This window comes from Ylistrum balloti, unplaced genomic scaffold (assembly GCF_031769215.1).
Source record: "Ylistrum balloti isolate Yb309-2 unplaced genomic scaffold, AGI_CSIRO_Ybal_v1 Utg369754, whole genome shotgun sequence".
Classification (NCBI taxonomy): domain Eukaryota; kingdom Metazoa; phylum Mollusca; class Bivalvia; order Pectinida; family Pectinidae; genus Ylistrum; species Ylistrum balloti.
The window spans coordinates 666431-693725 of record NW_026781956.1 but is presented as its reverse complement, the minus strand read 5'-3'; the positions used below and the strand labels follow the sequence as shown (position 1 = coordinate 693725).

The following is a 27295-nucleotide window of genomic DNA, read 5'->3' as shown; positions in this document are numbered from 1 at the left end:
TTGAAAAGGAAGTGATTGTAATAGGGGGTGTACTGGCTCCTTCAGGGACCTGAGTTTCTTTTATTACAAAGGACAAAGGTCTACACAGCAGCAATTAGGACAACCAATATGAGGTTCAACACAAGGGTAAATCAAACACAAGTGTGTACAATTACTTGGCAATCCCATAAACAATGCTACAAATATAAATTATATCATAATGGTGTAAAATACAGCCTGCTTCAAATTAGCATGACTATCTCATAATCACATGTAGTAACAATACCATGGATGAAATATTTCACAGAAATGATTGGCATTTACCCAATTTTAGACATAAATGATAATTTACTTGATATAGCTATACTATGACTATCCTATGGGATAAAGCTACATGTTTGAGTCCAGGATTTATGCTTTCTCTATGGGAGCATTCACTGTGTTTCCTTTGACCCAAAGGGCCAAGTGAGCTTATGCCATGGTGCACCATCCAGTGTCTGACGTCCGCCATCAATTTTTTTCTTTAAACAACTTCTCAAAAACCAACTGACCAAATGTTTTGATATTTGGCTGGTATCTTCCTAGGATGAAACCCAACAAAGTTTGCGAAAAGAAGCGACCTTGACGTATATTCAAGGTCACATGGGTCAGATTTCTTAAAACCTCCAAATGACATCTTTTCGTGAACTTAAAGGCCTGGAGGCATGATATTTGGCTGGTAAGTTCCTATGATGAAGTCTGAAAAATTTTACTGTAGGATATAATTAGTTGTCAATCATCTTCTCAGGGCTGAAAGAGGATATTGTACTGAATTTTTACATACATACAATTGTATTATGAGTAGAAGTTTGTCCAGTTCTTGTTTGGATTTTAGTCATTTTCTTTTCTTTCATTATATCTGTAGATTTATGACCCTTGAACTTACAAAAGTTTAAGAAACTATACATTTATGTTTACTTTCTCAATGCTGGGTGAAATATTGAACTGAACTTTGATTTGTTGGTGTACTATTTGCTCCAGATTGGCTATGGATTAACTTGTGTTGTTAACCTTGATCATGATCCACCAATACTTGTAACAATCTGAAAATTTGTAAGTGGAATTCTTGAAATGTGTTCCTTTATCAGGACTTGCATTTACCTCTTGAAATTATGTGACATGGGTTACTCCACGAAAGAAAAAGTTTTGTCTACTGACTTTCAACAACAGACATGTACAGCGATGCTCAATTCATTAAAATGAAAGTCTAACTCAGCATGTGGGATAACCCTAGACTTATTCCACTATGATGCAATCACAACATCAGGTTCTTAAAAGTATTTTTATGTACATGTATCACTGCTCATTGTACCTAAGTGTATTTATTTGATATCTAATCATTTTGTTTTTTAGTACCTAATAAGTGGATAGATATATGTTTCAGCATTTGTGTGAGGTTCGTTTCTTTCATCCTAATATGAGAGGATATCTGTTATGAATTAAGATGAACACAACATTTTTGGACTGTGTATAAATTATGATAATACTGATTTGATATTATCATTGAATTACGGTGACTTCTCAGTAGTAAACTTCTCAGTAGTAATCATTGAAATTAGAAATGTGGATTTATGTGTAGATTGCATGGCCCATTGTATGTTAAGATGTGTAGATGATACAGCTGGCACATTGAAGTCATCAATACAAACACCAGTTACAGCTGAAACACAATTTGACAAACTATCAGATGGTGTGATTGTTGAAAACAATTTCATATTTCATTTTGTGTCAATTATCTTTGCATTTAGGTTATTGACCATCTTTGTAATGTTGACCATTAATTGTGTTGTGATTGAAATATTTGAAAGTTATTTATTTGTTATAGATATCCTGAATTTCTTGAATAATATTCATCCAACTTGTTTCTTTCTATTGACATATCAAGGTATTTCACTTTATGAAAGCACACTTTTTATTTGTTCAAATTATCTTTAATATATAAAGCATTTCAGTATGCAGGCATTTGTACATAGTTACTATTAGAAAGCTAATATTGTTGTTTGTTTTTGTGTTTTTCAGTGAGGAGTTTCTTGTGCGTGTACAGGCACAAGTTATGACCAGGGATGATTCAAGTGGGGGTTGGGTACCAATGGGAGGGGGTGGGCTTAGCAATGTCGGTTTACGGAGACTTGTGAAGACAAATGGTGAAGATCATACAAGAAATGAATATTTGATACAAGGAGAAAGAATAGCAGACAAATCTGTGAGTATTCGATACATTTTTGACTGTTTTTCCATACAAGCTGAACAGAAAAAATTCTGTTTTATCTAGTTTCAATCAATTTTTCTATTATGACTTTTTCAGATAATTCTGCCAAATAAGAAAATCACAGCATGGCTTCATGTCAGTCGTGAACACATGAAAAAAGGCAGTTTACACAGACTTACTCTTTAAGTTAAAAGGATGACATGAGAGTCATCAGTTAAAAAGAAGCAGAATATCTAGAAATGTATAAATCTGTTATTGTACATAAAAGGTAGTTACAAAAGGATTTCATTGAAAAAAAGATATTATGAAAATCAAATGAACAAAAAGCAATATGGTGTTTTATTGAACATTCAAAAAATGTTTAAATACCCATACAATAATCAACTTGTTCATTTATTATTGTGTTCTTAATCAGGAAACTTGACATCTCTTTACGTAGGATATTTTAGTAAAATTGAAATGCTTGGTAAGGATATGCCAGTAAGAAATAAATCTTACTTATGTGCACCAAATGTCTTTTAATACTTACAGTTTGTGCTTTATAGATTCACAATTTAAGCTGTCTACTTTAATAGGGTTTTTGGAATTAGAGCTTTAATTTTTCCCAGTTGTCTTATTAATGTGACTAGATGTAATGTCACCATGCCCTCCACAAGTTAAGACATTTCACTTTGATAGATAGCACTGTCAAAATCATTATTTATACTTCTAGATGTAGACTTATTATTGTGAAGACAAGCTTAGAAAATAGACTTTATCTTATATTTAAGATAAACCACCAAATTACATTGTGAGATCATTCAGTTAATTCTGTTCCATTTCTGTTACAAAGTTTAGTACATTGGTGAAGAGTGAATTTTAATTTCTGGTTTGCAAGGAGCTACAATGTGTGGAAATTAGATATACAGATAAGGGTGAAATTGTATAGTATGAAATGTTGGATATGAGCAGATCACATTGCCTCCCACTCACCAACTCCACACAACACAAGACAAAACTGCATCAATTATAAATACATTCAATAGTCCATGAATATTTCATTACTACAGATAAAACCCAAGAATCATTTCAATAGAATATTAAATGCTTACAAATTGCAAGTACCATACAATTTGTGAAACTATATATATGTTACCGCTGATATGAGAGCAAATTTTAATGCTTAAATATTCATCCCTTGTTTTCCAGAAAAAACAGGATTGTTTGATCTTGTTCATCTGTTCTATTTTATAAAATATATAATGTATAGATTATAATGATAATATTCAGATAATATTTATGTCCATTAAATAATATCACTAAGTCTAAAATAGTCTATTTTCAGTCAAATTCACTCTACCCATGTATACATCATGGCAAATATATATATGTTAATTTGGAGGTACTTTGGTGCATACATATATTTACACATGATTTACACATAATTTACACAAAATCAATTATTAATAAGGGTACTTGAATTGGTTTTCATCACTGATTATTGCCCTTAAATGGTTTGTTGTACAAGCAAAAGACCTGAATACAATGCCACATTATTTCGTCCATGTATATTTTGGTGACTCAGGTTTGGTAATATATGAAGTTGTCCTTGTTATTAGTAGACTTATATTAGTTTGAAGTAGCATAAATATATATCCTAACACTGAAATAAAACAACAAATTTACATTTATGTATCTTGTACACATTGGTACAGTAATTTTAGGGTTTAAAAACAGTTAACAAATCACAACAAATCATAACGCTTAGGCAAAGAAACAAAGTACCTTAGAGAGCAGTTACAATGATGACAGTAACGGAGAAGTTCGTGTCAATATGATATCATCTTCATTTTGTATACAACTCATCATCTGTTATCTTCTGTCTCAACTACAGCTGAAATATTCATTCAATGTATTTGAAAGATATTTGGATGGAAGTATCATCAATTAAGCCTATGCACTCATACATATGCTGGTCTAGATACCAGTTATCTCAATAATTAATATTATTTTGCTTAATTTTATGAATGGTGAAAAAAATGTTAGAAGTTTCACATCAAATTTCACAAACACATTTGTTCAGTTAGAATAGGAAACACATCAAAAACATCTGAGGAGCAAGTAGTAAAACAAGAATTAAGGTTTATCTTGACAGAGGTCTACCTGAAGGCCTGCTTGTTTTGTCATCAAAAGACTGAAGACAACAATTTACATTCAATTCTAAGAAATAATCTAGTTTTGATGTAGTCAGTGCATCAGATTCATTAATCTTCACCATACAGTTACTTAATGCACCTATATGCTGAAATGAAATTTGATCAGTTGGGTACTTGTAACCAATTGTGCTACACTGCCTCTCTAAATTCGGACATTCATTACCTCAAAGTAACAAGACATTTGTACCTGAGATAACAAGCAAGGTGACCTATTGCAATCGCCTTTTGTCCAGTGTCATACATTGTATGTAGTAAACTATTAACATTGTCAACTTCTTCTCAAAAACACCTGAGTCAATTTTAATGAAATTTTACAAAAAAACATCCATGACTATAAGCACACCAAAATTCTAAATTATATGGTCCCCAACCCCCAAGGGCCTGAGGGGTTGGGCCAAAAAAAGGTAAAATTGATTGAAACCTTCAAAAGCTTCTTTTCAAATCCAAGGTATGGTAGAATCAAGTACTGTTCATGGATAGAAGGTTTTATATGCATTTTTAAGTTTAATTTATTTTAATTCAAACTTTGAAAGAAGCCTTAGCATGAGATAACAGTTAATGTTATGCACTGTTTACATTTACATTATGTGTACAGTGTACCAGTAGTTAAAAGTAATACATAACAAAATTATTTTTATGACATATTACAAGAAGCATTGTCAGCAGGTGACTGTTCAGGTCCTTGGGCCTCTTGTTTGATGAAACTGCTGTATATGACATTCATTATTGTAATGTGCAGGAAATAAGAGTTATGTTGCGAAAGTATGAGCATTCATTTTAGTTTTTTTCTCAGCCATTCTGTTTTTTGACTATTTGTAATTTAGTGTAATTGAATTATCAACACATTGATACCTTTTATAACAATATAAAAAAAATTCTAACATATCAGTTTTTAAACAGTAAATCACTTGATTCTTTTGCAAGTATTGTTAGCTTGACCCTGACTGCTGTGACCAAGAGCTTTTGTTGTTGAGTCAGATATGAACATAAAAAGTTCTGTATTGGTAAAGTTGTATATGTAGTTGGGAAATGGTCATCATATAACTTGAGTGATAGTGAAAAGCATACTCTGCTCTCATTAACTTGACTGACTTGACTGAGGTTTTACAAGTTTCTTATATCCTGTCATATTTTGATAGTTTTATATTCCATATGTTCTGGTAACACCTGCAAGCACTATGAATGTATTGTAACATAGTATGAATGAAGATCGTGTGTAAATCTCACTATGAACTATATATGTACAATAAACTTATCCACGTCAAGTCCTTATTTTCCTACTTTTGTCGCTGGTGAATAAAAGAAATGCTGAAGAGTAAATGAATACAGTTTTTGTTCATCTGACTTATACAATGAGACCCACAATGCAATATGTACATAAACACTGGCAACATCTGGCCACAGAATGGACAGACCATTCCCTTTTACAATCTACAGTAGTTTACATGTGACTAGAATGCATCATATGTATATGTTGTTCCATTATTGTCTTTTTTAAACTTTATATATGTTACAATGAATTATTTTAACTCATGACTCATCTTGTTGGCCTGTATGGAAGTGAGCTAAGGATCGACTGGGGGATGATACCCTGGACACCGAGGTGGAAGGGGAATGTGTTACCACTGCACAACCTAACCACTCAATCAGTGCTTGTCATAGACTTCAAATTTTGTCACTTGTCTGAAATGCTTGTGATCATGAGCTGATATTGTTTTCATGTGGTCATAATCATGGGTGATGGAACTGTACTTAATTTAGAGTATATGATCCTGAAGCTAGAATACTGAACATAGCATTATTTTCCTTATATGTCTGACTGAAAGAAGGTACTAATATATACCTTTACCACCTGTTTGTTATCAACCAGTCTCTCTTTTACAATGTCTAGTGATTATACCAATACCAGCATTTGAAGTTATCAATAAAATTTACTAATGCTTATTACTTTGAATGTTTGGATGTACATTTTTAACTGTCAACTCTGTTCTCCTGCCTTGGTTACCTTTCGGAAAGTTTCTTACTATCTTTACACTATCACATTTTCATGTGTTGCAAATTATCACTGTAAAATTAGAGATTTCATTGAACAGAGCAAACAAACGTGATCTGGACTTACAATATGCATCATTATTTCCAGAGTACTTGTTCATAATGAAAAAGTTATCATACAATTTACCTTTGTTTTAGGTGGTGCTGGACTGTATACTAAAAAGAGATATTCGTTATACAAAGGCCAACCCTAAATTTCACCACTGGCAGACTGATGACAAGAGGTTTGGTTTGACATTTGAAAGGTCTGATGATGCCAAGGCATTTGACCGTGGAATTCGGCGTGCAGTTGCTGATCTAGTGGACGGTAAGCTATTAATGGATGTCCCCCTAAAGATACTCTTACGTCCTGCTGTTGTGTGCTTTCACTTTTCATTTGTAACATTCTCAAAATATTGTTTTCTTTATTTATCTTCTTGATTTGTTGAACCTGTTAATCTCTACAAAAGGTAATTGAACTACAAATTTCAGTGGTTATTTTCTTATGAAATCAATTCTCTGTTATGTTATTCTCATTTTAACACTGTCCTTCCCTTCCCCCTAGCTTGGTTCACATTTTCACAATCTGACTGCATATGTAACCTCTTTGTTCCTACCTTTACAGTGTTTGAAAAATTCTTCTCCCTAAATTGTATTTGCAATTGTTTATTGTGATGATTTTACAAGCAAAGTTTTAGCATTTTATGCTAATATATGAAGTGGTACCTGGGGAATATGAGGGAAGGGAGATGTACTTTTTAATGCCACCCAGCTTAATTTTTTGTATTTGTGTTGTACTTTTGTCTCACAAAAATGAATGAAAAATTTTGATGTTTTGCATGGCAGGAATATATAGTATAAGGGGGCCAGGCATACATCAGGTTATTGTCTATAGGTGTCAGTTCTCTCTCTTCCGTCTAATTTTAAAGCAAATGAGATTATCAACTTCATTTTTCTAGAGTTTTTCTTGAGAAGTTGATGCCTACCTAATTTAACTTAGAGAAAAAGGATAGATATATTTATGTGTAAGGGTTTCAAAGGCCAGGTCACAATTATTTCATGTAGAACTTTGTCACATAGTAATATTGATTTAGACGGGAGTGGTGGAATTGATGTCTCATAGGTGTTTTGTGGTGTATTTTTTCAAACTTATAACAGAAACTGCATCTCAGACTTCAATAATAGTTAACAGTTAGTGAAATGTCTTCATTATGCATCAAATCTAAGGTACACATTGGTAGAGAATTTGGAAATAGTTTGTTTGGCCATATCAGCAACATGTAAGTGCCATAATTTATTCAGACAAGTACTTGTTTTTATGCTTTGTGAAGGTTGTTGCAAAATGTTGTTTTAGTATTGGGTTGGGTACCAGTACCATGCGTGTTTAATATTTAATGATACTTTGAGTTGATGCTGGTGTAATGCATTCCTATGGCTTAACTTCAGATCCATGCATGCATAACTTATTCTCTACTGCTACAGATAATAGAAGTAATGCATTCTATCTATGTGACACCATTTGAAACTTACCAGTTTCCATAGTTTTGCTACTTTTTCTCTAATTTGGACCAATTTCAAGAAAATATTCACAGTAAGCATAGAAAAATCTCTAAATCTTGTATGTCTTTGTCATTGGTTGTTATCTAGTTTCCTTTCTACATTCAGTAAAACCTCACTTCCTAGAACCTCCTATACATTGAACTTGACAGTTGATCCCAGCCATGTAGTTATATTCCTTCTTCTTCAACCTTGGATCCCTCAAACTGTTATTCTTTGAATGTTCCATATTCCTCAAACTCATATTATTATTTATTTTATCATAAATTCCATGATATTTAGCTTCAGATCTCTTCACAAATTTTAATCTTCAAATACTCTGTACTCTTCTGATCACTCCTGCATGTTTTATCACAGGCATTACATATCAGGACATTTTATATGAAATTTGTATTTTAGGTTGTCACAGAAAAGTCAACTGCTGCTAAAGTTTGTTTTTAGTATTAAAGCAAAATGGGAGGGTACAGATAAAATAGCCAAGATAATTCTCCATATGCCTTTATCAACGTTAATTGATGGCACAATGTACAATAACAACATGACAACAAATTTTCGTAGTTTTTTGCTGGGTCCCTGGGTACATGGTAATACCAGACAATGAAGAACAGATAGTGTCACAAAAGCAGCTTTATCACTATCACCTGTTGACTTTAAACTTCATTTTAGTGAGTTTAAACCATTTGTCAAACAATTAAACAATTTTTAACAGCTTGGTGGCAGGAGAAATGGAATCAATATACATATAACAAGTTGCATTCCGTAAAACATATCATTGGTGAATGGTCTCCGTACTATAGAGACAACCACCAAGGCAAAGTTTTCTTTGCCTGTCTTCAGATGGGCCATATTTACCTTGCACATACATATATGCTGAAGGCAAAGATAATCCTCGGTGCATAGCATGTGATGAGCCATTTACAGTTTAACATTTTTCATTGGACTGCACTGACCTTCTGTCTACTCAAGAACGTCGTAATGTTTAAAGTCTCAAGACTCTGTTTGAAACTGTTCAAATTGGTAAAATTCTAGGGTATCGGAAAGATATTGGTCTGTATTATAGGATATAATTTACCATTGTGATCTTTGGTAAGATATAACTATCAGAAATGTTTAACATTTGTCTTGTTATAGTTGATATGGTGATAGTTCCTTTTGGATCCCTGTGTTGTTCACTGGTTGATGGCCCTAATGACCTTTTATGGCTGTATAAACAAATAAGCTACATGAAATCAACATGTTATTATCATTTAAAGTTGTTGAAGACTATGCAAAAGTATTCATCATTCTACAATCATTCTCAGCAACATATAAAACTACATTTTTTTGTAAATGAACGATGCTGGGAATTACAAATTTTACACATTTCTCCTCAGTAAAATTCAAGACATTGGAGTAATAAGTTTACATAAGAATACTCGGCATCCCTCAATCTATTGACATGGTCCAAAGGAGTTGGACTAATTAGCCGGATTTTACTGCAAATATTTTTGTAATTATACATAACTCCATGTGCATCAAAAAGAGTTGAGACAACATTGAGCGATCATGTGGTTACTAGCTGTATGTAGAGTAGAAAGGGTTACAAAATACTTTTAGTTGTGACAACATAAATGTATAGATTGGAATGTCTAGATATGTGGTAACTAGATATACATAATGATAGGTGACCAGATATACAACAAGGTATTATTGACTGTACAACAGGACTGACTGCTTCTACTAGTGGGAGTGATACAGTTTAAAACATGGAGTTTGGGTCTACAAATGGCAGTGACTTGGTCTAAAAGTGTCTGCATAGGTCTACAAAAGGGACTGACTTGGTCTACATGAGACTGACTAGGTCTAAAATTTGGAGTGTCTGCATGGATCTACAACGGGAAGTGACTGAGTCTTCAATAGGGAGTGACTAGTTGTACAGTAGGGAATGTTGGGGTCTATAACTGGGGATGACTAGTTCTAGAAGGTAGAGTGACTGGGTCTACCAACAGGAATGTCTGGGTGTACAATAGTAAGTGAAAGGGTCTACAATAAGTAGTGTTGGAATCTACAATGGGGGTTTCCTGTGTATATAAGAGGCATTGACTGGGAATTCAACAGGGAGAAATTGGGTGTACAATACGGAGTGACTTGGCCTGCAACAGGATGTGTCTGGATGATCAATTGGGATTAATAAGGTCTACAACAGGGAGTGTCTGGGTTCCCAAAAAGGATAGACTAAGCATTTTGCAAGGCATACATGTAATGACATAATGTGAGATATAGGAGAGAAATCCTGAAATAACTATATTAACCCACTCATTACTTTTTGTAGTGGTTCTGTACAGAAACTTGTCTGTGTAAACCCGGCTTGTCTTTGACAGAATGTCTCTCTTAGTAGTGGATACCTCATACCATTAAAATGTTTTTGTTTTTCCTTGGTTAGAATAGATCACATGCTGTTGTTCATAAGTAATGCTACTGTAGGTTGATTTGTTACTTCTGGTCACTGCTGGCCAGCTAATGTGTTACAAGCTACAGTAGACCAGTTAATGTGATACTACTAGCCACTGTGGACTGACTGATGTGTTACTACTAGCTACTGTAGACTGACTGATGTGTTACTACTAGCTACTGTAGACTGACCGATGTGTTACTACTAGCTACTGTAGGCTGGCTGATGTGTTACTTCTAGCTACTGTAGGTTTACTGATGTGTTACTACTAGCTACTGTGGGCTTACTGATGTGTTACTACTAGCTACTGTAGGCCTACTGATGTGTTACTACTTGTTATTGTAGACTGACTGATGTGTTACTGCTTGCTACTGTAGACTGGCTGATGTATTACTACTAGCTACTGTAGGTTTACTGATGTGTTACCGCTAGCCACTGTAGGTTTACTGATGTGTTACTACTTGTTACTGTAGGCTTACTGATGTATTACTACTAGCTACTGTAGGTTTACTGATGTGTTACTACTAGCTACTGTAGGCTTACTGATGTGTTACTGCTAACTACTGTAGACAGACTGATGTGTTACTGCTAGCCACTGTAGGTTTACTGATGTGTTACTGCTAGCCACTGTAGGTTTACTGATGTGTTACTACTTGTTACTGTAGAGTGGATGTATTACTACTTGCTGCTGTAGGTTGATATGGCGTGTTATTACTAGCTACTGTAGACAGACTCATGTGTTACTACTTGTTACTGTAGACAGACTGATGTGTTACTACTTGTTAACGTAGAGTGGCTGTTTTACTAGTTACATTTCACTGCATAGTTTATATGTTAGTATGTTGTATATTGCTAATATCAGATAGCCACCGAGATGGTAGTGTCTCAAGGAGGTAGATATTGAATATTAAAAACAGAGGTGTCGCAAAGAGGTAGATATTGGGTACCTGGTAGGTAGAAATAAGGTAGTGAGAAGATGGTGTAGAGTTTTTGACAACTACATTCTTCAAATAAAGTATTGTGTTGTCACATAACCATAGGAAGTAAGTTGAAGTGTGTTAAATGTAGAGTGTGGATCAGGACTAAGGCATACTCTGCAGCTTTCTATTTTATCAATGAATTGCCAGTAGCCGGAAGTTTAATCTTAGGCAGGTCACCTTCACACATCCAAGTCATCAGTGGAATGATGTGTAGGTGGGGTGTAATACAACATACACACTGGTTGTCCTAGTAAATAATGTCCCAACCCTTACCATCAGCTATGTATAGTGGATCAGTGTTCTTTTTCCAACAATACAAACTAATGGAACAAGAGGCCAAGTACCTTGTAGCTCTCTTTTGTCAGAGTTATGATATTGTACTCTGACATTCTACTTTATAAAAGTAATAATACTGTACTCTGATGTACTGTTTTATAGAAGTAATAATACTATAGAAGTAATAATACTGTACTCTGATGTACTGTTCTATAGAAGTAATAATACTGTACTCTGATGTACTGTTCTATAGAAGTAATAATACTGTACTCTGATGTACTGTTTTATAGAAGTAATAATACTGTACTCTGTTGTACTGTTTTATAGGAGTGATAATACTGTACTCTGATGTACTGTTTTATAGAAGTAATAATACTGTACTCTGATGTACTGTTTTATAGAAGTGATAATACTGTGCTCTGATGTACTGTTTTATAGAAGTAATAATACTGTACTCTGATGTACTGTTTTATAGAAGTGATAATACTGTACTCTGATGTACTGTTTTATAGGAGTAATAATACTGTACTCTGATGTACTGTTCTATAGAAGTAATAATACTGTACTCTGTTGTACTGTTTTATAGGAGTGATAATACTGTACTGTGATGTACTGTTCTATAGAAGTAATAATACTGTACTCTGTTGTACTGTTTTATAGGAGTGATAATACTGTACTCTGATGTACTGTACTCTGATGTACTGTTTTATAGGAGTAATAATACTGTACTCTGATGTACTGTTTTATAGGAGTAATAATACTGTACTCTGATGTACTGTTTTATAGGAGTGATAATACTGTACTCTGATGTACTGTTTTATAGAAGTAATAATACTGTACTCTGATGTACTGTTTTATAGAAGTAATAATACTGTACTCTGATGTACTGTTTTATAGGAGTAATAATACTGTACTCTGATGTACTGTTTTATAGGAGTAATAATACTGTACTCTGTACTGTTTTATAGGAGTGATAATACTGTACTCTGATGTACTGTTTTATAGAAGTAATAATACTGTACTCTGATGTACTGTTTTATAGAAGTAATAATACTGTACTCTGATGTACTGTTTTATAGAAGTAATAATACTGTACTCTGATGTACTGTTTTATAGTTAATACTATCTGATGTAATGTTTTATAAAAGTAATAATACTGTACTCTGATGTACTGTTTTATAGAAGTAATAATACTGTACTCTGATGTACTGTTTTATAGAAGTAATAATACTGTACTCTGATGTAATGTTTTATAGAAGTAATAATACTGTACTCTGATGTAATGTTTTATAGAAGTAATAATACTGTACTCTGATGTACTGTTTTATAGGAGTATAATACTGTACTCTGATGTACTGTTTTATAGAAGTAATAATACTGTACTCTGATGTAATGTTTTATAGAAGTAATAATACTGTACTCTGATGTACTGTTTTATATAAGTAATAATACTGTACTCTGATGTACTGTTTTATAGAAGTAATAATACTGCACTCTGATGTAATGTTCTATAGAAGTAATAATACTGTACTCTGATGTACTGTTTTATAGAAGTGATAATACTGTACTCTGATGTACTGTTTTATAGAAGTAGTGATAATACTGTACTCTGATGTACTGTTTTATAGGAGTGATAATACTGTACTCTGATGTACTGTTTTATAGAAGTAATAATACTGCACTCTGATGTAATGTTTTATAGAAGTAATAATACTGTACTCTGATGTACTGTTTTATAGAAGTAATAATACTGCACTCTGATGTACTGTTCTATAGAAGTAATAATACTGTACTCTGATGTACTGTTTTATAGAAGTAATAATACTGTACTCTGATGTACTGTTTTATAGAAGTAATAATACTGTACTCTGATGTACTGTTTTATAGAAGTGATAATACTGTACTCTGATGTACTGTTTTATAGAAGTGATAATACTGTACTCTGATGTACTGTTTTATAGGAGTGATAATACTGTACTCTGCTCTGTACTCTGATGTACTGTTTTATAGAAGTAATAATACTGCACTCTGATGTAATGTTCTATAGAAGTAATAATACTGTACTCTGATGTACTGTTTTATAGGAGTGATAATCTTGACCATCAGTACTGGTTTATAGGAGTGATAATCTTGACCATCAGTACTGGTTTATAGGAGTGATAATCTTGACCATCAGTACTGGTTTATAGGAGTGACCATCAGTACTGGTTTATAGGAGTGACCATCAGTACTGGTTTATAGGAGTGACCATCAGTACTGGTTTATAGGAGTGACCATCAGTACTGGTTTATAGGAGTGACCATCAGTACTGGTTTATAGGAGTGATAATCTTGACCATCAGTACTGGTTTATAGGAGTGATAATCTTGACCATCAGTACTGGTTTATAGGAGTGACCATCAGTACTGGTTTATAGGAGTGACCATCAGTACTGGTTTATAGGAGTGACCATCAGTACTGGTTTATAGGAGTGACCATCAGTACTGGTTTATAGGAGTGACCATCAGTACTGGTTTATAGGAGTGACCATCAGTACTGGTTTATAGGAGTGACCATCAGTACTGGTTTATAGGAGTGACCATCAGTACTGGTTTATAGGAGTGACCATCAGTACTGGTTTATAGGAGTGACCATCAGTACTGGTTTATAGGAGTGACCATCAGTACTGGTTTATAGGAGTGACCATCAGTACTGGTTTATAGGAGTGACCATCAGTACTGGTTTATAGGAGTGACCATCAGTACTGGTTTATAGGAGTGATAATCTTGACCATCAGTACTGGTTTATAGGAGTGACCATCAGTACTGGTTTATAGGAGTGACCATCAGTACTGGTTTATAGGAGTGACCATCAGTACTGGTTTATAGGAGTGACCATCAGTACTGGTTTATAGGAGTGACCATCAGTACTGGTTTATAGGAGTGACCATCAGTACTGGTTTATAGGAGTGACCATCAGTACTGGTTTATAGGAGTGACCATCAGTACTGGTTTATAGGAGTGACCATCAGTACTGGTTTATAGGAGTGACCATCAGTACTGGTTTATAGGAGTGACCATCAGGTACTGGTTTATATAGGAGTGACCATCAGTACTGGTTTATAGGAGTGACCATCAGTACTGGTTTATAGGAGTGACCATCAGTACTGGTTTATAGGAGTGACCATCAGTACTGGTTTATAGGAGTGACCATCAGTACTGGTTTATAGGAGTGACCATCAGTACTGGTTTATAGGAGTGACCATCAGTACTGGTTTATAGGAGTGACCATCAGTACTGGTTTATAGGAGTGACCATCAGTACTGGTTTATAGGAGTGACCATCAGTACTGGTTTATAGGAGTGACCATCAGTACTGGTTTATAGGAGTGACCATCAGTACTGGTTTATAGGAGTGACATAGTACTGGGTTTATAGGAGTGACCATCAGTACTGGTTTATAGGAGTGACCATCAGTACTGGTTTATAGGAGTGACCATCAGTACTGGTTTATAGGAGTGACCATCAGTACTGGTTTATAGGAGTGACCATCAGTACTGGTTTATAGGAGTGACCATCAGTACTGGTTTATAGGAGTGACCATCAGTACTGGTTTATAGGAGTGACCATCAGTACTGGTTTATAGGAGTGACCATCAGTACTGGTTTATAGGAGTGACCATCAGTACTGGTTTATAGGAGTGACCATCAGTACTGGTTTATAGGAGTGACCATCAGTACTGGTTTATAGGAGTGACCATCCATAGGAGTGACCATCAGTACTGGTTTATAGGAGTGACCATCAGTACTGGTTTATAGGAGTGACCATCAGTACTGGTTTATAGGAGTGACCATCAGTACTGGTTTATAGGAGTGACCATCAGTACTGGTTTATCTGCTTCTGAAACTGTAATCTTCCTATCCTCTGCTTCCATGAAATGTATGTATCACAACACCTCATTGGCATCTTGAGTTTGGCAGCAGTTGATCAGTTTATAAACCTTTACATCTTACTTTTTGTTTACACATATAAAAATTCTACAGAAGTAATATTAACAGTGCCAAAATGAATTTGTTTGGAATTTATGTTGACTTTCTTGATGATGGAGAATCCAGATTTATCTTAATGTAAAATACTTCGGAAATCTGTATTATGCTGTTGTTTAGCATTTATGGTCAAGATGAAGAAAGGGTAGTTGTAACCTCTTTTAAATAAATATTTGTATGCGACATACCATCACCTTCTTATGTAATGTTGGAATAATTTCCATATACTTAGGGGTTTTTTGTATGACCATATACAACAGCAGTGGAGTCCAGATAAGTTTCAACATCTTCTTGGGTCAGATTTGGAGTGTCATGAATCAGCTGTCTGGGTTAATTATATAATAAAAAGGTTGTTATATTATTCCTGAATACAAACGAAGATATCCGATAGAAATTTAGAGATGTAAATAGATACAGTTTTAAGTTTAAATTCTTATCAATAGTTAATTGATATAGATCAGTACACCTTGGAACACTCGCATATAAATATGATTTTTCATTATTTACTGTCAAGTTATAAAAAGAACTACTTTCACCATCTTGATAATAATCATTTCATACTAATTACTTAAAAGTAATTGGATTGTTTCTAGCTTGACTTGCACCTTCGGGTCTTAAGATTGTCCTTTAATTCTTATTTAGGGGCCAGGTAAATGCATGTAACAGGCTGACAGTCAAATACAGTAAGCAGACAACAGCTTGTGTAGACCCATAACGTAATATGATCAGCAGTGTAGGAGCAGATTTTTGCAGGTTAGGGATATGTTGCGGTATATAAAGGACTTTCACTACAAATTATTGGTTGACAAGTCCCTTTGATAGGTGTTTTGACAAAATAAGCCAAAACAAAAAAAAGCAAAACAGTTAAGTTTCTCCTTTAGGGTCTACTTCATATTAACAGGAATCAACTTTGTAGGCTGTATTCAGGAATTGGTACTGGTTTTAGAAGTCTGTCTCCACGAAATGAACATGACAGGACTTGAAATAGACTTTATTTGATTGGAAGATGTCCTTGCTAAATCATAATATGCTAACTTTTCTGGAACACCTTACTAGTATCCTGGTCTTATTCTGTCTTATTTTTGGTTTCTCTTTGCTTTTTCAATATCAAGTTAGAATTATTGAGGTTAGTATGTTGATACTCTGTGGTTGTTGTTTGAATAATTCTAGCTTTGCTATGGCTGCACCAGTAGATGGTAGATGAAGAGGCAGACCTTGTTTGGGTCTGAACATTGGACAAGTAGAAATGTTAGAGGTAGCTCTAAAAAGGCTAATAGTAGCTTCATTGGAAGAGTATATCTGTTAAGTATAGCTTCTCACCAGCAAATTAATAAGAGGAAGTCCCTGGTAAAACCTCACATGTGGAGGATGTTTTTTGGTCCTCTCCAGCGGCAGAAAAGCCTTGTTGGGATCACTACACACCCCTTCCTTACACTGCTGTTGATATTGGCAGCAAATTACCAGCAGTTTGTGGAGGGTTACTAGTGTAACCTACAGAAGAAATACTAGCAGGCTAATTAACAGAAAATTATGAATGAAAACCAGAGATAAGAGTACCTGATATATGGCAAGACATTATTATGAATGGATGCTCTGGAGGGCTTTTAATGAATGGAAGTTAACTCAGGCTGTGTAAATTATGAATAAGGCTTACATTACTTTAGTCTGGTGGTTAATGAGTTTTGCCATGATGTGATGTATATGTTTTTATGTCCAGATGATACAAGTGTCATATGTATAAAGTAATATACTACATATGTAAATGTACAGGTGACAGTATCACTGGAAGTAATTGTTCATGCATGTCAAGAAGGGGTTGACACTGTACTGAGAGTTGCTTGACAAGTGACCTGAAAATTAATTTTAAAACCAGCTACAGTATTTTTTGTTGTTGACTGGTTTGTGGCCTTGGGGCTACATAGCATTGTAGACAAGACCATCAAGTAGGTGTAGGCCATGGTTATTGACTCAGCTCTTTAGTGGTCACTGTTATTGTGGTTGTGGTCAGGGGTCTATTCATGAATTAAAAACCACAGGCCATTCATCTGGCTGAGCCAGACTTGAGTGGGTCAGGCAGATGTGGCTAAACCAGGTGACCAGTCCTAACCAATCATCCATTCACATGCTAATAGCCTTGCTTATAAATTTATGAATGACCTACTCATCCTATCCAATATAATGTAGCCATCAAAAGATTAAGGCCCCATACATTATTCCCACTCTCCCTATCAGGCTGTGTGTATCACTGTTTGTATAGCTGGTACAGCAATGTGGTTGAGTCCACTGTGTAAGTAAAGGGTAGGGGAGGTTTGACATCCGGTGAAGGTGTATGATGGCCTGGATTACACAGGTATGAATGAATGCTGGATACACAACCACCACTACAGTATATAATACAAGACAATTATATAACCGTGCCAGGCCTATACCTAATGCTCTGTTGTCCAGGTCAATTAGTATATTTTACCATTAAATCTATGGTGATGGTGTGTTTCTATTTTGTTAGACTGCAGTGTAATTCCTAGTCTATTGATCAGAGCCAGGCAAAACAACATGATGATTACATGTGAAGAACTTGGAATATCCTTAACAGTCATGAATAATTTGTAGAACATTGTCATCATCATGTGAACTTACATTTAATCGTTGCTGTCTTTGTTGTTGTCATCATCATTGTCGTCATCGTCATCATCATGTGCTTATGTTCTAGGATGTTTTTTCAGTTTAATTTGTGTGTCATCTATGATCTTTTTTAATTTGTTTGGTATGTTAATTTTGTACCAGTGTTCCCCTGTAGTTTGCTAGCACAATAGATGGCATTTGTGAAATCATAGATAGCTGGAGTTTTAAACCAGTCTTTTCTTTTGAAGAGCCTTTTGGGAAAACATTAGTCAGAATAAGAATTCTGACGTTAGAGATACATCAATAAAAAAGTATTAATATTGTGTGATTTTGAATTTTGGTAGAGAAATTATAATGGTCAAATCTATGTAATTGATATACACTTTTTGTCCCTTTGACTTGAAATGTTATTTTCCAACAATAGTATAAATGTATTATTTCAGATTACAGGTTTACAATTTTGCCATTTAAATGAATGAATCATATAATATCAATAACAAGTCCCTTTTTTACAGTGTTCAGTGCCTGTTGATACTTTAATACAGTCACTGTTAAAGAGAATGATCACTGTTAACTTATTGTATAAACAATTATGGCCCTATCCTAAATGCTATACACTTAACAACTGTAATCAGCCTTTTTTTGTGTAAACTGCAAAGAAAACACATTTTGTGTAACCATTACAAAATTTCTTCATAAAGAAATAAATAGTTAAAATATCCTTTTGAAGAATTTGAATATGATAAAGTAATCCTTGAGTTTAAACAGTTAGATGATTTAAGTTTGTATACATATTATAGTTCTGCACCTACTGAAGGTGAAAAAAGGTGGATGTTTTCAAGACCCGTGGTTTATTTGATTAGAAATGGCTGTATCTCCACATCTCGGACATCCAGATTGCCACAAATGAATTAATAATATCTTGTGTTGATTCCTAACATGTTTAGTGAAAATGTTGATAGTGAAAATAAAAATTGTATTCCCCTTGGACATGTACATGTATTGTTGTTAAACTTCTGTAATATTTACTATGAAGGAGATGGGCTTATTTCTGAACATAGGATTATCACCACTGCCAGTCATGTAAAGCTGCTATATTGACATTTCTGTACACTGCACATTCTGTAATTTGTGTTGTAGCTGTACATTGAAGTTAAGAATTGAAATTAGACCTCAACTGCACATTATTAAACCATTTCTCTTATTTGCTTTTTATGCTGCTTTATGTTTTGGATTTGTAAATGGTAAGTTTCATTATGTATTTTGCCCATTATAAGTGTTTAGGTGATGTAGGACCATTTCCTAGCTGGAAGTTTTGTCTGAGACTGAAAGATTGTGCCGCTTTGTTTGGTGTGAGAAGTTCTAGAACAAACCTGTGTATTTTGGGTATATTCTATGCAATCACTATTTGAAATATCAGACAAGGCAGATCATGAAGTTTAAAGGATGCACTTTCCCCAGCCTGATAATCTTTCACTTTTTTTTTCTCTTCCTCCTTTTGTTTTTGTCAGCTATCATCTGTCTATAAACATTTGACTTCCCACCCTCCCAAAAAAACCCATTAGATGTGATATATACTCTGAGGTATTTATTATGCTCATTGCTTAGGACATGAATTGTTAGGACAAATTAAGGTTCAAGGTTTTCTGTGTTTGAGGAAAGAGAAGAGAAGAATTATGGAATAAGTGTGAAATGTGAGCTTGAATAAAAGGGATTTCAACTGTTTACAATATTTAATAAAATATTACTGGTAAGCCAACCAGAAAATGGAATAGTTTTAGGCAGACACACGTTTCATGAATGCTCATTATCTTAGATCTTTGATTAGGTGAATCTTGGTTAAACCATGCATAGTGTAGCTGTTTTTCAGTCTTAAACCAATTGAAACTTTACAATGTGAGAGGTATCTAACTTTTAGACAAGCTTCTGATTCAAGAAAACCTTGTCTTTTAACATTTGTACTGTGATGTATTCCTGCAACAACTAACTTACATTCCACAAGTTCATGTAACTAGGCTTTACTTGATCACATTCCACAAGTTCATGTAACTAGGCTTTACTTTATCACAAGCCACAAGTTCATGTAACTAGGCTTTACTTTATCACATTCCACAAGTTCATGTAACTAGGCTTTACTTTATCACATTCCACAAGTTCATGTAACTAGGCTTTACTTTATCACATTCCACAAGTTCATGTACCTGGGGTTTACTTTATCACATTCCACAAGTTCATGTACCTGGGGTTTACTTTATCACCATTTCATGAACTTTTTGCTTTGCATGTTACTTTTTCTTTAGTCACCTCACAAGTGTACATAGACAATCAAAAGCAACACATGTCAGTGAATCTCTCAGGTGACCATTTAGGCCCATATCCTTTAAAAAAAATTTTTTTAATCTGAAATTCAAAATATCAAAATAAAACCATTTTTCTATAGTAAAATTTTGTTGCACTTAAAAAAGTTTTGAACTTCACTATTACATTAAACATAGTTTTGAGAAGATGGTATTTCTTTACATGTAGGTCTATGAGGAATCCAGAATTGTTGTATGTACATTACATTAGATAAAGTTTTGGGAAGATGGCGATATTTGGCATGTAGGTCTATGAGGAATCCACCATTGTTGTATGTACAATAGGAGGCAAGCCTCTTTTTCTTTGAAAACCTGTCTCATACTTTCAACTAAAATTCTCCATTGTTGTTCATTATTTCTGATTAATGATCATGTATGACTATGTGTCATTTTATAAAATGTTTTGTTTTCTGCAGGGGTGTGCAATCCAGATGGTGATGAAGAGGTCTTTGTGGTAAGTGTCTACTGTTTTGACTTAACTACAGCTTATTCAGAGTGTCTACTTTTTCTGACATTGCTACAGCTGCTTGATTACTTGTTTTAAGAACACAATTAAAAATTGTCATCAATAACTCTCCATAGAATGTTTTAATCGATGCTGATCAAATTTGGTATGCATTTTACATATGCCAAGAATTTGTAAGGGTATGTATGTATAGTTGCTTCAAACCTAACAATGGATAGATATGAAATTGAAACACTTTAAACATATATTCTGATGTGTTACAGCTGCTTGACCTTCCGATGTCTGGACAGTCATCACAGTCTGCCTCCACAACATCTACGACCACAAGTAGCCCCACCCCCCAGTCTCCAGAATCTACAATATCGGGCTTACCAGAGTCCTTCCAATTCAGCCCACATGCCAATCATGGCCATCTACACCGTGTGCACTATATTCCTACCACATCCCCTCACAGAAATGTGACAAGTGGTAGTGTCAATAAGCCCTCATCACCCCCTAGTGACAAATCTAGTAGTAGTAAGTCGGACACAATTGATACTAGTAGTTTCAGTCGAGATGATATATGGATCAAACCGGATGATCCAACATCTTTGAGCAGTAAATCCGAGCAAGTTCTCCTTGACTGTGCAGATAATCTAGAAATGAAGGATTACCAATATGTAATATTTGCCAAAAGTAAACAACAACATGAATATAGCTATCCAACCTTAGAGTCAGTACAGAAACCACCGTCGAAACGGGAATCCACAAGTAATATCAAGAGACAGCCTTTGATCCAGCAACTCCCACCTTTACCTAGAAAGCAGAAAGACAAGCATAGAAAAACAACACAGCGGTTGATACCACAACAGAAGTCACGGTGTAAACACTGCCATGATCTGTTCTCTCATGAGGAGAATGGGAGAGGCAGTTGTGAGGATGCACCGGACGGGGTGGAGAAGTGTATAGAATGTGTCACTTGTGTATGGTGCCCTAAGTGTATTATCTACCATTGCATGTCTGATCCAGAGGGAGACTATGGACACCCCTGTATGTGTGATACCACTGATGACTCCAACTGTAAAAAGTGGACTGCTTTGACAATTCTTTCCCTGTTTGTTCCGTGTTTATGGTGCTATTGGCCACTAATGGCCTGCCACAAGTGTGGAGTAGCCTGTGGCTGCTGTGGGGGCCGACACAAGGCTGCGTAGCATGTGTTGAGGAGCCGCCAACTTACATACCATAATTGTTTTCGTGGAGTGCGTTATCAAGCTGTGATATTTGGTCTTTATTTCTGATCTGTTATTTCCTTTTTTGAACTACATTTGTATACTATCCCTTTAAATTCTCATAGATTGAAGGTGAGTCTGTTTGTGACTCTGAGTTTAACTGTGAGATAATTTGCAATGTTTGGATGTTATATGGTATCAGACAGAGGTAATATTGTCTCCACTAAAAGAAAACAGTAGGTCAACACTGACTTTGGTCAAATTGTTTTTATTTTAAGAATTACAGCTTTTGACAGCAATTAAATTCATTTGCATTTTGTCAACGTTTGGCAGTACCTGTTTAGATACTAGATTAGAATTTTATTTTGATATTAAAAAAGGGTTGCTTGTGAAATTCTCGATTTAAAGTTAAGCTACCTCAAGCTCTAAATGGTTTTTTTTTCTTATCTTGCCTACTACACAAATATTTTGTACTTTTCTTTCATTTTCATAAAGAATTATATTTATTTCCCCTTTTTCTGTTCTGATGTACCATATATATGTAAAATACAGATATTCTCATTGTATGTTGTTTAAGAGTTTAAATCTACAAATTAAGAAAATAACATATGACAACATATGAAGTGTGATAAGATGATAGTTTTGGAGGTTAGTCATCCATGTGTTAATGAATTACAAGAATTGTTATGTATTATACAGTTTGTATAGATATGAATGGATCAAACGCTTTGGCTGGACGAATGGTTTGGTGTGGAGGGATCTAACTTTGGTGGTAGAAACACAAGCATTATGTTTATATGTGGTAGATATCTTCTGTCCCCCTCCTTTTATTTTGAGCAATCTAAGTGCCTACAACTCAGTGCTTTTTCTGTCTATTTACACACCATGTGCTTCAGAACTTAGGATAGTCAGCATCATGTCTGATTTTTTAATTTGCATTTTTTTATTTCCAAAGACAGTGGGATTTCGTATTACAGGCCACAGCATAATATATACTATTTGTCCGAGAGAGTACCTTCATTAAAAAAACCATTGTTTATCTTGATTTAATTAAAAGAATGCTATCACATTGCTACTCATAAAAAAGGAAAGTTGGTATGTGATTACACTCACAAAAAATGAAGAGTGTTAGAAAGGTAATAGACTTATTTGTAGGATAATTGAATGGCAAACAGTGCAATCTTCCTTGAAGGCACGTTTTTTCTTATCACTATAATTTGATATATCCTATAATAGAAAGGATATTAGCTCCTATTACTGAAAGTGTAACTCCTGTTAGATTAGGTGTATTTACTCCTATAACAGAAGGTGTAACTTCTCAAAGATGGTGCATGCATTGTTTCTTCAAGTTATTGAAAGTGCAACTGCAATCATAGATGTATTTGCTCCGATTGCTGAAGGTGCAACTCCTATCTTTGCAGGTGAAGTTGCTCCATTAGCTGAAGATGTAAATACTATCCTTGCCAATGTAATTACACCTGCAATTTAAGGTCCTAATCTTACTGTAATCACTTGAGGAACCCTGTACTTGCATGTGTAATTGCTCTCCTGCTATTGAAAGTGAACTTCTGTCCTGGTAGGTGTATTTGCTCCTGTATCTGACTGAATAACATCTATCATAGAAGGTGTAGTTGTATTGTTCCTATTACCCTAGAAACTCGGATCCTGAAAAGCATACGTATAAAACTGAGGGTAATACTCTTTGACAGATTTAGGTTGTAGATCCTGTAATACGAGATAACTCAGCAACCCAAACTATAGTTATGGTATATTGTCATTCCGCAAGTTCATGTCTTATAAAGGTTTTATGTGTTCAAATTAAATTGTTTACCATATTCTAGCTAAACATGTGTACATAATCAATGGAATTGTGTAAAGGGTAGGGTGTGTATGTTTAGGGATAGAGTTTGAAGAGTATGGGTGTATGTTTAGAGATAAAGTTTCAATGTTGGGTGTGTGTGTTTAGTGATAGAATGTGAATTGTAGGTGTGTGTATGTTTAGAGATAGAATGTGAATTGTAGGTGTGTGTATGTTTAGAGATAGAGTGTGAATTGTAGGTGTGTATGTTTAGAGATAGAGTGTGAATTGTAGGTGTGTATGGTCAGAGAATGTGAATTGTAGGTGTGTATGTTTAGAGAATGTGAATTGCAGTTAGTAATGTGAAGAGAAGGTGTGTATGTTCAGATATGGAATTTGAAGAGTAGTGTGTATGTTTAGAGATAGAGTGTGAATTGTAGGTGTGTATGTTTAGAGAATGTGAATTGCAGTTAGTAATGTGAAGAGAAGGTGTGTATGTTCAGATATGGAATTTGAAGAGTAGTGTGTATGTTTAGAGATAGAGTTTGATGGGTAGGTGTGTATGGTAGATAGAGAATGTTAAAGGCAGGTGTGTATAATTAGAGGTAGTGAAGTGTATGTTTAGAGATAGAGTGTGAAGTGTATGTGTGTATGTTTAGAGGTACAGTGTGAAGTGTATGTGTGTATGTTTAGAGGTAGAGTGTGAAGTGTATGTGTGTATGTTTAGAGGTAGAATGTAAAAAGTAGGTTTGTATGTTAAAAGGTAGAGTGTGAAGTGTATATGTGTATGCTTAGAGGTAGAGTGTGATGAGTAGGTTTGTATGGTAGTTAGAGAATGTTAAAGGTAGGTGTGTATGTTTAGAGATAGAGTGTGAAGTATGTGTGTGTATGTTTAGAGATAGAGTGTGAAGTGTATGTGTGTATGCTTAGAGATAGAGTGTGAAGTGTATGTGTGTATGCTTAGAGATAGGGTGTGAAGTGTGTGTATGTTTGGTAGTAGAGTTTGAAGTGTAGGTGTGTATGTTTGGAAGTAGAGTTTGAAGTGTAGGTGTGTATGTTTGGTAGTAGAGTTTGAAGTGTAGGTGTGTATGTTTGGTAGTAGAGTTTGAAGTGTAGGTGTGTATGTTTGGTAGTAGAGTTTGAAGTGTAGGTGTGTATGTTTGGAAGTAGAGTTTGAAGTGTAGGTGTGTATGTTTGGAAGTAGAGTTTGAAGTGTAGGTGTGTATGTTTGGTAGTAGAGTTTGAAGTGTAGGTGTGTATGTTTGGAAGTAGAGTTTGAAGTGTAGGTGTGTATGTTTGGTAGTAGAGTTTGAAGTGTAGGTGTGTATGTTTGGAAGTAGAGTTTGAAGTGTAGGTGTGTATGTTTGGAAGTAGAGTTTGAAGTGTAGGTGTGTATGTTTGGAAGTAGAGTTTGAAGTGTAGGTGTGTATGTTTGGTAGTAGAGTTTGAAGGGTAGGTGTGTATGTTTGGAAGTAGAGTGTGAAGTGTAGGTGTGTATGTTTGGAAGTAGAGTTTGAAGTGTAGGTGTGTATGTTTGGAAGTAGAGTGTGAAGGGTAGGTGTGTATGTTTGGTAGTAGAGTGTGAAGGGTAGGTGTGTATGTTTGGTAGTAGAGTGTGAAGGGTAGGTGTGTATGTTTGGTAGTAGAGTTTGAAGTGTAGGTGTGTATGTTTGGTAGTAGAGTGTGAAGGGTAGGTGTGTATGTTTGGTAGTAGAGTTTGAAGTGTAGGTGTGTATGTTTAGAGGTTGATTGTGACGTGTATATTTAGAGATGGAGTGTGAAGTGTATGTTACGAGAGTGTGAAGGATAGATGTGTATTGGTCTAGAATGAAGGGTAGGTGTATAGGTAGTGAGTATTGAGTGCAAGTTGTCTCCCATTATGCACCAGGATAGAGTCCTATGCTCGCCTTTTATTATCTTACAAATATGTGTTTTAAAGGCAAAGATGTTGTCTAATGCAGAAAAAATGAGGAACCTAACAAAATTGAAGTATTTTTTAATTAAATGGCCATGTGTTTTGTTTTCTGTATTGTTTTTGTTGATTTTTTAAAACTTTGTTTTTGCTGGACATGAAAGCGGTGCTGTGTATGTTTAGATAGGAAGTTCTAAATTAAGTTGCAACTTAATTCTTTTAAAGGGTGTTATTTTTATTTTGTTTTTTTTTTTTTTTTTTTTTTTATGATTTTCCAGGAATAGCTTAACTTCAAAGACTTTTCCAAAATCTTGAATTTTATTTACTTTTTTAAAAAGATGTTTCACCATTGTGCGACATGATGTAATTTTGCAATAATTATGTGTATTTTACTTGGGAAGGGGGGCTCTAAGATTTAAACTGCTGCAGGTCTTACTCAAACTGCAAGGAAATGCATTCGGAACCCTTAATAAATTATTAATTACCTAACCTGCTGTTATGAAAATTATCTTGCCATAGTTGATATTACATGTCTGGTGGTGATTGCATATGATACAGCCAATTAAGGGACATTGCTGATGACTGTATGATAGAGACCGAGACTAAGGGACATCCATAATGGTTGTTTGATATAAACAGTGACCAAGGGACGTCACTGATGACTGACTGACATAGACAGTGACCAAGGGACGTCACTGATGACTGACTGACATAGACAGTGACTAAGGGACGTCACTGATGACTGACTGACATAGACAGTGACTAAGGGATGTCACTGAAGACAGACTGACATAGACAGTGACTAAGGGGCGTCACTGATGTCTGGCTGACATAGACAGTGACTAGGGAACGTCACTGATGACTGACTGACATAGACAGTGAATAAGGGACATCACTGATGACTTACTGACAAAGACAGTGACTAAGGGGCATCACTGATGACTATGACAGACAGCGACGGAGGGACATCACTGATGACTGTATTATACAGACAGTGACCAAGGGACGTCACTGATGACTATGACAGACAGCGACGTAGGGACATCACTGATAACTGTATTATACAGACAGTGACCAAGGGACGTCACTGATGACTATGACAGACAGCGACGGAGGGACTTCATTGATGACTATGACAGACAGCGATGGAGGGACATAACTGATGACTGTATTATACAGTGAATAAGGGACGTCACTGATGACTTTTATACAG

At 34.9% G+C, this 27295-nt stretch overlaps 1 protein-coding gene across 1 annotated transcript; it reads left to right on the top strand.

Moving 5' to 3' along the window:
• The first annotated feature begins 683 nt into the window (after positions 1–683).
• On the top strand, positions 684–22354 carry LOC132543364 (sprouty-related, EVH1 domain-containing protein 2-like). Its single transcript, XM_060206855.1, has 5 exons — positions 684–697; positions 2038–2221; positions 6613–6781; positions 21115–21152; positions 21428–22354. The coding sequence occupies exons 1-5, from the start codon at positions 684–686 to the stop codon at positions 22352–22354; spliced, it is 1332 nt and encodes a 443-aa protein (XP_060062838.1).
• The last annotated feature ends 4941 nt before the right edge of the window (positions 22355–27295 follow it).